The 12,060-nt window shown below is 40.0% G+C and overlaps 1 protein-coding gene across 3 annotated transcripts in view; it reads left to right on the top strand.

Moving 5' to 3' along the window:
• Positions 1-12,060, top strand: part of RPS6KA2 (ribosomal protein S6 kinase A2) — a 201,493-nt gene that overhangs the window by 142,219 nt on the left and 47,214 nt on the right. For all 3 annotated transcript variants that reach the window (XM_034428482.3, XM_034428481.3, XM_034428483.3), the window contains 3 exons: positions 3,209-3,315; positions 5,042-5,079; positions 5,913-6,055. In XM_034428482.3, the coding sequence (XP_034284373.1) occupies positions 3,209-3,315; positions 5,042-5,079; positions 5,913-6,055 (288 nt within the window). The remainder of the gene's footprint in view (positions 1-3,208; positions 3,316-5,041; positions 5,080-5,912; positions 6,056-12,060) is intronic.

Here is a 12,060-nt window from a genome sequence, read left to right as displayed (position 1 = left end):
TAAGTTACTTTTTTCAGCACCATTGTAACTTGAAATAGTCTCTAAATGAATGTTCGTAAATCATACCTGTAATTTAGTATACACAGACAAGTCGTCTCTGACCTTTCTTTCTGTCCAACCTTCCTTTTCCTACTAGTTCATGGCATTCTTTCCATGCCTTCTAAATGCTGACTTGTGAGAATATTTCATGAGAAAGAGTTTCAGTTTTCCCATGTACTGGGAAGTGATGCTTTAGTGGCTGTATGCCACATGCTAGGCTACTATAGAAGTAGTTGTCCACTTGAGCTTTCAGCTACAGGTCTTAGTACCACTCAAACTGCTTCTAGTGACTTTTTCATTATCCTGGGGGGTGGGGGGAGAGATGTCAATCCACCAGTATATGTCAAGGCTATCACTATTTACTTATCACTGTATTACCACAGATGATGATAGTGATGATAATAATAATGCTTAAATGTTCAGTTGATTGAGTTTCGTGTTTAATGAAAATCATGAAATATCACGACCTGGCCATCAAAACTACACAGCTATGGATGAAACATGTGATACCCATTGTCATCGGGGCACTTGGTACCATGTCCAAGAATTTTATAAGATACATCAACAAATTGCAGCTTCCTGCAATAACACCAGTGGAACTGCAAAAAACAGTGCTACTTGGAACATCGTATACCTTAAGAAGGTACTTAGTTGATACCTAGGATACTGACAGCAACCCGTAACAACCATTAGCAACAGTCAATGGTATTTGTGATGCATTTTTGAATGTTCAGTTGACATGTTCAGTCATGTTTAATGAATAAAGTAAATAGTAATAATAATAATGATGATGATGATGATAAAGATGAGACAGTCGATCACCTGATCAGTGGGTGCAGCAAAATTTCACAAACTGACTACCTACAACACCATGACCGTGTTGCTAAAATCATTCACTGGAAATTGTGCCAGAAGTTTGGATTTGAGTACAGCAAAAACCACTGGGAACATCAGGTTGAAAAGTTTTAGAGAATGAGAAACTCAAGATCTTGTGGGACTTTAGGATTCAGACTGACAGGCACTTGGTCCACAACATACCTGACATAACAATAGTTGAAAAGAAAAAAGTATGGTTCATTGACATTGCAATACCTGGTGATGCACGGATTGAAGATAAGCAGCAAGAAAAAATCACAAAGTACCGGGACTTGCAAATTGAAGTTGAACAACTGTGGAAAAAGAAATTGTGTGTTGTCCCGATTGTAATTGGAGCCCTTGGAGCAAAACCCAAAGGGCTACCCCGCTATTTAGAAATTCTAAATTTGCCGGACTATTGAATATTTTGACTCTACAAAAAACTACCTTACTCGGAACAGCTTACATCCTCTGACGATACCTTAACAGTTCCTAGGTCCTTGGTTAGGACTTGAGCTGCTGAGCTATTAACCAGCCTCAAAGGCTGTGAATCTCACTAAAGATTAAATAATAATAATAATGATGATGATGATGATGATGATGTCACCTTTTTCTCACCTATGTTGGGCTTCAGAGTTTTCAGTCTGGGTAAACCACAGTGATTACTCAGCTCTTACTACTTTCTAAGCAGCTGTACCAATACCAAATTGGTGTTGTCATTACCTTTGAGCAGATGGACTTTGAAAGTCTCTTCCTGGGCGTCTTTTCTTTGACCACAGTAGAACTGCCGGCTGTTTTTCTTCCTGTGGCTTTCAATCTCCTCTGCAACTGAGATCATCAAAGAATAAGACACAGTCATCCTGTAGTTATTCCTTAAATGCACCCTATCAACTTTATTTTTCTATAAAAAAAGCAAAGGGTACCAAGTTCATAAAATGCATGATGAAACCTAAACAGAATATTCTTTTTACTGGGTCCTTGCTGGCTGCTTCCTATATATACTGGATATCTAGGAATTGTTCTTTGAGGGAAGGGAAAACCAGCCAAGATCCTTTTCGTTTTCACATGAGGATTAATCACAGATAATTGAAATACTGGAAAATAAACGCTATCAAAGCCTTAAAGCCAGAATAATGGTTTTATGAACAGAACAGGATTGGAGAGGGCAAATTGCATGTTTATTTTGAAAGGAAATGATGAGGTCTTCATCATGGTGTCTTGATACTTTTTCTGTTTTTTATCCATATTTAAACAATTTCTCTGTAATTTTTTTTCAAAAATTGGAATGATAGCAATCTTATGAACGGTTAACCACATTAATTTATTTTGCTGATCATGGACATTTTGCTGATCATGTTGTAAAAGGACATTTTGCTGATCATGTTGCAAAAAACTGATTTCTGCTGGCTTGGAGAAAACAGAATCAAATCTATTTGGCTGTTGTTTTCTCAAACTTTAAAGCTATTACTGTATATATTAACAATATTGAGTAAGGTTTAAAAGGGGCATAATGCAGTCAGTTATATGAGAAATGCCATTTTTACTTTTGTGTATGAAACAGGGTATAATACCCAATTGTGCTACGTAGGATAAAATCCTCTCTAAATGTCTATAGAGATTCTCAGCCATCCAGGTCATAGTTGTCCCAAAGATGCTTTTTCAAGAGGCAACTAGACTTTCTTGTCAACAATGACTGATGATAGCTGTCCACAGTTTCAGGCAGAAATTTGTCCCGCTTTATCTGTAGATACCACATCTATTTCATTGCTTATTACTTTCCTATGGACCAGTGGTAAAATCCAATTTTTTTTTTACTACCAGTTCTGTGGGCGTGGCTTGGTGGGTGTGGTGTGGCTTGGTGGGCGTGGCTTGGTAGGCATGACAAGGGAAGGATACTGCAAAATCCCTTTTCCCTCCCCACTCCTGGGGGAAGGATATTGCAAAATCTCCATTCCCACCCCACTCTGGGGCCAGCCAGAGGTGGTATTTGCCACCTCTGGCTGGCTCAAAATTTCCTCAAAATTTCTGCTACCAGTTCTCCAGAACGTGTCAGAACTGCTGGATTTCACCCCTGCTATGGACCCTCCACCTAATTTAATTCTTTCTAATTCTAAATTGCTTCTTCTCTGTTTGTTGAAGTCATGGTTTGTCGTTGTTCCTTTAAAAAAATCTATATAATTAATTGATCCTAAATTGTGACTATTCTAAATTACATTGACTTTTGTGATTCCCTTTAAATATGACTGAATGTAGCTCCATATAAATAAACTTTCTCCTGCATACAATGCACTCTTTGTTATTTTTTCATTTCCAGGTAATGTTTACAGAAGAAGATGTTAAGTTCTATTTAGCTGAGCTGGCCTTGGCTTTAGATCATCTTCATGGTCTGGGTATTATATACAGAGATTTGAAACCAGAAAAGTAAGTTAATACAGAAACGCATTAGTTTAAATAAAGTTACTTTGTTGTAGTCTCAAAATGTACATGAAAGTATGCAAGAGCTAATAATCATTCTACTGCCTAAATTGTCTGATCCAAAATGAACAGGCAGAATTCCCCCAAACAAGCAAAAAAAAAAGAAAAAAAAAGCCACACCCACTCCGATGATGTGACATCTGCAGCTTCAGCTGCATGAAAGATAATTACCTCAACTGCAAACAATGTATTTTAGTGTACTAAGAACAAAAGCGAAGTAACATGCAAGTATTTATAAATGATTGGTAGGCTTGTAACATACATAATACTTCTTAGTCAAGTAAAATGTTTCACATACTGTCAAGAAAATAAATATATTGCATCATCTGGTCAAGAGTAAGATAGATGATGAGAGAGAAATTAGTGAAGCTGGTGGAAGCTCAACTGAGATATTTGTTTCAAGAATCTAAATGTTCAATATATCTCATGTAGACAGGATTATTTCAGGGGCAGATTCTGAAAATGTATTTTTTTAAAAAATTGCCTGTAAAAAGATGAGCATATTGTGAATTGTTCTGAGACATACTGATCTTAAGAAATGCATTCAATTAAAAGTTAAATCATTATCCTCAGCACTCATACTGCTCTCTTGTTGTAAAATGTGGATAGGAAGCTCACTATTCTTTTTCTTTTAATGACCACATAATCCCTTGCAGGGTGGAATCTGGGCAACTAAATGGAGCTAGCAGAGTGTTTACTGGCCGGATGCCCCTCCTGTTGCCAGTGCAGAGTTTTGTTCAGTAGATATATTTTCATTGTGCCCAGAGAGAAATATCTGTCTCTACCTAGGATTGAACTCACAGCTTCCTGATTGTGAGGCGAGAGCACCACCTCTAGGCCACCACACCACTCTAGATAGAAAGCTCACTATGTTCTTCCCATATCTGGCATAGGATATACTTTTGCCACAATTTCCTGTCCATGCTGACCAATTTCTAGTAAATACTTTTAATTTTTCAGAATATGCTACTTTTCCATTGCCTGAGCACGATTTAAATTACCAATGACGACATCACTGCCTCTTTTAGGGGAAAAAAAATAGAAGGGTTGATAAGCATTAGAAAGAAAGAAAAAACAATGTAGCTTCACTGTCTCTTTCTTATAGAAGGATCAATTGCTGTTGGTGTTCTCTGAATTATCTATGGATCAAGGGATCATAGAACTGGATTGTTTTCTTAAATATAGTGTTATTGAGAAGTAAGTGGTGCAACTGGTATACAACCATTATTCAAGGAAGCAAGATTTGTCAAAAGGCAACACATAAAGGACAAAATAGTATTTATTAAATAGTAGTAGTGACAACTGTTAGTGTTGATTATTCATTTACATGCAGTGACAGTCTCTCATCAGCCTGCCAACATTTTATAGAAGACCACTTCTTTTTAAGTTATTTTTCATGACAAAAGATAACTCTACCTAAAAAAGAGACAGTATAATTTTCTTTTTCAGGCAGTATTTTTCAAGCAACAAATCTTGAGATGGGGGGAATTATGTACTGAATCTCTACTTAATTTCATTCTTAACGGATGAATATAAACACATTTGAGGAATGCATCACTACACATATGAGGAGGACAGGAAAATCTAGAATGTTGTTTGTCATTGATCAAGTTACAATTCTAGGCATCTGCTTTGGTTGAATATAATAACTTTTCATTACATTGTCTTTTAGCATTCTTCTAGATGAAGAAGGACACATTAAGATTACAGGTAAGGATCACCTTTCTACAACAGCTGTATCTGTGGTTATATATCATACATCAGTTTGATGACAGAGCACCTAGCACATTTGGGTTGCCATCAGGACCTCAGGCTCATTATGAAGTATACCTCATTGCTGCTTTAATTTTAGCACGCCTAGCAGTGTAAAGTAGCCATGATAACAACATTCTGAAATAGTGAATAGAAAATATTCATCTGAGTAACTTGGAACATTGCCTCTGCAACCAGATAAGTGTGCAGGTTCAGGAGAGCTGTTTGCTTAGGTAGACATAGTCAGTCTTTAGTCCTGGGACTATATCGTACTGATGTGAGCTGACATCCAAAACTGAACAAGAAAGTAATAACTATGGATAGATGTACTTTTGGTGCACTAATACAGGCAGTCCTTGTTTAATGACAATTCAAAGTTGCAATGGCACCGAAAAAGTGACTTATGTCTGTTTTTCACAGTTAGGACTATTGCAGCATCCTCATGGTCACATGATCAAAATTTGGATGCTTGGCAACTGACATGTATTTATGATGGTTACAGTGTCCCGGGGTCATATGATCACCTTTTGCAACCTTCCAACAATCAAAGGCAATGGGGAAGCCAGATTCACATGACAACCATGTTACTAACTAGACATACTACTAACATACTACTAACTACTAACTGTGGCCAAAAAAATTCATAAAATGAGGCAAAACTCACTTAACAATTTTTTTTTTTTTGCTTAGTAATGGAAATTTGGGGCTCAGTTGTGGTTGTAAATTGAAGATTACCTGCACTTTATTTAGAATATTCAAGCTAATTAATAGTATATATTCATTTTTTAAAGATTTTGGCCTGAGCAAGGAAGCCATTGACCATGACAAGAGAGCTTATTCATTTTGTGGGACAATAGAATACATGGCACCAGAGGTGGTCAACCGGCGAGGGCACACCCAGAGTGCAGATTGGTGGTCCTTTGGTGTCCTAATGGTAAGAGGAGAACTTTTTTTTTTTTTTTTTTTTTTTTGCAATTCACTAATTGACTGACACATCAATATGAGAATGTAAGTTTATTGTGAGGTAAGCTTATTTACAGTATGAGCTTGGGATTTATTTATTTATTTGCATTTACGTGACTCTTCTCAATTTTATCATCACTGTGGATTAGATCAAGGCTTTGTTTAGATCCATTGATTCCAATGATTGTATGTTTGAGGATGACTAATTTTGGGTTCAGTCCTATTAAATTCTAAAGAAGTGATCAGGATATTAGTTCTTCTAGCTCAGCATGGCTTACTGTAGGAGGCATAGTTTTAAGTAGAACTTTTTCCACACCCTAGGGATTCTTCTTCTTCAAGTGAAAGCACTCAGGATTAAATCCAGAGTCTGTTTCATGCAAAGCCGCACACTGGATATCCATATCTAAATATAAATGTGGAGTAAAAATTGACTGCAGATGTTTAAAGCCATTTCCTGTATTGTGTTAACATCAATCCTCTTTTGTCCTAAAATGTGATTTCAGCCCTTATAGCTCCTGCAATCCAAATATTCATGACTTTTCAGTCCATAATTATACAATTGATGCAATTTAACTAGTGGACTGCGTGTAATTTGTACAGTTTTTCACAGTTGTGTGGGTAGTTTGGGAGGTACCAGCCATTGCTGTCTTCCAGGGCACGATGGGCATTCTTTATCCTGGATGAAAAGCTGCCATCAACCTTTGTAGGGTTGTATTGTAATTTCTTCCTGAATCTTGATGCTTTGGTATTTAGTTCTGCATTGAGGAAAGCTATATCCTTAGGTATAAGTAGTCAATGAACTATCAGCATGTGTCTACTGAAGCATTCTCATCTGTGAAATCACCAGTACAGTAATTCATTGGTGGTAAAAGTAGTACGTAGGAAGTTGTATAAGCCGGACTGTTAAGGTTTTCATTCCTGTCATTTGACCATCTTGGCAACTAGCTATTGCCAAAACAAAATGTTTGTTCATTAATTTGGATAATATATTAAATAAGATTTTTTCCCAGCCTTTTTACTTTCCTTTTAATTCCAGCTACAGTACTTATTTTCTTTGCCCTAGACAGGTTTCATTGAGTCACTTGATATGTCACACAAGGCCGAATGCTGTGTTGTCTTCTTTTTCTTCCACGTAGGATTGCTACAGAGTGAACCTTAAGCTAGGTCTGCACATTGTGTTAGCCCTGTTTAAGGAAAAAACTGAATCTGTACATTGATGATGATGATGATATCCTTTCAGTTGGGTCCGACTCTTGGCAATTCTATGAGCCGGGTCTCTCCACATCATGATACCTTGCACTATTTTTTTTGAGATTTTGCTATGCTCTATTTGGTGTCAGCTTTGATGGTGACATAAATAATAAGGACTGCTTTCATAGTGCCTGTCTTACAGATGAGAATTGTTCCTAATATGTTCTTACAGACCTTTGTACCCTGGTACTCTCTGCCCTGCCCATCTTGATACTAATTCCTTTGCCATGGAATTGACTGCAGAACTTTCCACTTTCTTATCAACTTTTTCCCAGCTCTCAACTTTCTGTACTGTGACTGAGTTTTTTCCTGCAGTTTTTTCCTCTGTGCCTTCTTCTATGGAGGGTTTACGCACTTCCAAAACTGTATAATCTCTTTCGGGGTTATTTTTTTACATCTAATCCAATTTGGAATAGGAGAGCACTAACATGTCTGCTTCTACCACAGCTATGGCTCATTAGGGAAGTGCAGCATCCCCATCCCTAGCCTGCTGTTGCTAGGAGACAGGAGAGCTTTATTTTATAGGCAGTTGAATTAATTTTTAAAAAGAGTGGTCGAAAGAGAGGGAAATTAAATTGCCAGAGATTGGTCTTTTAAGGATTATGAAGTGGCTAACCAGTCATTCAGAAACTGAAAGTTTCTGATAGAAGAACTGGAAATGCATTTATCTGGGGAAGAAATAAGACACTGCGGCCTTACCAGAAGAAGGACAAAAGAGACCACTTTGAAGGCAGAGATGTTAGGGAGCAACTGGATGTAGCCTGGGCCACTTAGGGCCTGTTGTGGCTGAAAGTGGTTCAGTTCTCTATGAGCTGATCATTTTTAAAATTTCTGATTTCATTGTGAAATTATGTGTTTCTGAGGCTAAGGCCGGCCAAAGGAGGGTGTGTTAATGACCAGGGTTTGGTTCAGTGTTAGATTACATGGATTTTCATGCAGAAGGTAATATGGTATTTCTCCTTATACCATTATATTAGACTGAAAATAATTACTGCACAAAATGCTGAAGAATCACTGTTAGTTGGCATTAATGGCCTAGGTAAACCCATGGTCCAACCTAAGGATCACTATGGAATATGTATTCAGTAGCACTCATTCATTCATATGTGTTTAACCAGAAAACCAACAGTCTACTTCTCAGCATTCACAAGTTCCCATCAGTTATAGTAGCCACTTAATAACATTTTATCCCCCACCCCAATTTTTTAAGGTGGGGGAGTCATAATAAAGCATCCTCCTGAAGTCTTAATGAACATTTGATTAAAAGGCCTGTCTTCCGTAATGCCTAGAAGCTTCTTTTCATTAATACCTCTCTGTCATGCACATCTTGAAATGCCTTTCAGGACTCTGCTGGGCAGTGTATAATTTATGCATTTAGTCCCCTCTCCCTGTAAAAACTTCATTCATTCTGTTTTATCATCTGAATTGTGATGGAGCCATTCTTCAAGGCAACATCTACAGCCTAAACAATAGTTGGCTTCTTTTTATGGAAGTAACCTTAGACAATGTCAGACAGCATCTGATGCCAGATTATAGAAACTGCAACCATTATGTCTATATTATTTCGGAACTACAGGAAATGCCAGAAATGTGACACAAACAGATAGATTCATCCTTAAGTGGCATTGTTTTCCTACCCTCACATGAAGAAGGTTTTAGCTCAAGCCAAGAGTATCTATAAGAAGAGATTGTAAAGGAATTTAAAGCTGATATGAGCAAACCTTTTAAGCTCAAGAGAGTACACAATCTAAAGATAGAAGGAAGGAAGCATGAGAAAGAAACTCATCTTAATTGTGTTTAGTATAAAGGGGGAGACAGAGGGAAACTTGCACTGACTTTCAAGATTATGTTATTAAATTCTACCACAATAATAAGTATTTCTGGAATTCTGCAAGGTCTGCTTTTTAACCAGGTTGACCTGAAATGCCTAGTAGGCATGGTTTTTTTAAAAAAGGCAAGAAAATTACTGCAGTCATGCAGTTGAAACCTGATCCTGTTTTATGTGCCTAAATCACACAGTCATAGCCACCATCACCTCCTCCCCTTCCTGCCGTGAGCTGTTACCTTTCAGAAAAGTTAGCATTCAACTCCTGTTAATCACAAGGTTGAATAGTGAAAGGACTGAAATATAATATTTAGTGGTATGGCTTGCAGCTTTTAATGAGAAGTGTCATGATCTCCTCAGATGAATTCGCCCTCCTAGGAAAAAAAGAAACCCTGGGAGATTGGAGAGAGCTATTCTCAAAACCAGCAAGAAAGAGCGAAGTTCTTCTGCCTTTTGGTTCCCACACATCTGGTATCAAGTAGTGCACTAAGGACAGGAGTAATCCCGAAGTCCAAGGCTTTGAAGAACTTCTCCCTAGTACATTGTTCTCTTTCTAGAGCCAAGTTTCGGTATTTGGAAGACAAATATCTTCTTGAAATCCACACTGCTCTTGCTTCTTTGGTTCTTCTTACCAACCACGTGAGTCTAGACAGCTTTGAGCTTTGAGCAAAAGGCAGTCAAGTGCTAAAGAAAAACATCAGTTCCATCTTTCCCTTGTACCACCATGCCCAGAATCTGACCACGCTTTCTTATTAGATCTTGGCATTGCCTGTACTATTTCAAGATCTGGGCTTGGCTTTGACTCCCACTGAAGTTTTTTTCTACTGATACTGTATTTTACATTCCTCACCTTGGGTTGTAGACTATTGCATATTCTTCTTTTCTCTTGCATATAGAAATGTGGAAGATAGCACTTAGCACTTATATACTGCTTCATAGAGCTTTACAGCCCTCTCTAAGCGGTTTACAGAGTCAGCATATTGCCCCCAGCAATCTGGGTCCTCATTTTACCAACTTTAAAAGGATAGAAGGCTGAGTCAACCTTGAACCCAGTAAGAATCGAACTTCTTACCAGCAGGAAAGAAGGAAGAATTGCCTACTATTGAAGAATGGACATTAAAAGTGGCAAATTTGGCAGAAACGGCGAAAATTTCAGCATATTTGAAAGATCATTCACAAGAAAGATATATATTGGAATGGAGAAGATGGATTGATTATATTCAAAACAAATATCGAACTAAAAAGTATCAAATAGCTTATGAATGAATAGAAAAGTTAAGAGTATGTAGATACACCCAGGCTTTTAGTCATGGGTGATTTCAACTTGCCATCCGTCGGTGAAACGTCTGAGGTGGCTCGGGAGTTCATGGCTTCCATGACGGCCATGGACCTGACCCAGTTAGTTCATGGCCCTACTCACAGGGGAGGTCACACTCTGGATCTGATTTTTGTCTCTGGCCAGTGGTTGAGTGGTCTTGTTATAGGGGATATAGACATGGAACCCTTGTCATGGTCTGACCACTCACTCCTTCGCCTAGATCTTCGAACCGCGACCCCTCGCCGCAGGGAGGTGGATCCAATTAGATGGATCCGCCCCAGGCGCCTGATGGATCCTGATAGGTTCCAGACGGAGCTTGGGCCATTTCCTGAGGATCTAGCACATGACTCGGCCGAGGACCTGGTAGCCGCCTGGGATCGGGCGGCTGGTGGGGCCTTGGACCGAGTTGTGCCTTTGCGGCCTCTGACCCGATGCCGATCCCGTGCGGCTCCTTGGTTTACTGAGGAGCTGAGGGAAATGAAGCGCCGGAAAAGACGCCTGGAGAGCGGTTGGAGGGCCAGTCTCGCTGAATCTGATCGAACACTGGTAAGGTCGCATATTAAGGCCTACCTAGTGGCGATAGAGACGGCAAAGTCTAACTACTTTTCCGCCTCTATTGCGTCATCAGGGAATCGTCCGGCTGCCCTGTTTAGGGTGACCCGCGCCCTGCTCCATCCAGGAGTGCGGGAGGATCCCTTAGAAGGCAGGGCGGAGGATTTCGGACAATACCTGTATGACAAAATCGCCCAGATCCGGGGGGATTTGGACTCTGACTGGGTAGATCAGGGCAGGGTGACGAGGAATAGTCTTGAGAATGTTATCTGGGAGGAGTTTGATGCTGTGACTCCTGATGATGTGGACAGGATTTTGGGGAGACTTAGTGCGGCCACATGTTTACTGGACCCGTGTCCCTCCTGGTTGGTACTGGCTTCCCGGGAGGTTACACGAGGCTGGCTCCAGGGTGTTATCAACGCTTCGTTGAGTGAGGGTTACTTCCCCACCGCCTTGAAAGAGGCGGTGGTGAGGCCTCTCCTCAAGAAGCCGTCCCTGGATCCGGCAATATTGGCCAACTATCGTCCTGTCTCCAACCTTCGCTTTATGGCGAAGGTTGTTGAGAGTGTGGTCGCACGACAGTTTCCGCAATTCCTGGAGGAAACATCTTATCTAGATCCGTTCCAGTCGGGTTTCAGGTCTGGGCACAGCACAGAAACGGCATTGGTCGCGTTGGTTGATGATCTCTGGAGGGCTCGGGACAGGGGTTGTTCCTCTGTTCTGGTCCTGTTAGACCTCTCAGCGGCTTTTGATACCATCGACCATGGTATCATGCTGCACCGGCTGGAAGAGTTGGGGGTGGGAGGCACCGTGTTGCGGTGGTTCTCCTCCTTTCTCTCCGACCGGTCGCAGTTTGTGTTGGCAGGGGGGCAGAGGTCGACCTCGAGGCCTCTCATTTGTGGAGTGCCGCAGGGATCGGTCCTCTCGCCCCTTCTGTTCAACATTTATGTGAAGCCGCTGGGTGAGATCATCCGTGGCTTTGGGGTGAGATACCACCAGTACGCTGATGACACCCAGCTGTACATCTCCA

This window comes from Pantherophis guttatus, chromosome 1 (assembly GCF_059756535.1).
Source record: "Pantherophis guttatus breed Tessera chromosome 1, ASM5975653v1, whole genome shotgun sequence".
Lineage (NCBI taxonomy): Eukaryota > Metazoa > Chordata > Lepidosauria > Squamata > Colubridae > Pantherophis > Pantherophis guttatus.
Note: the sequence above shows the minus strand (reverse complement) of the source record. Positions and strands in the feature narration are given on the sequence as shown.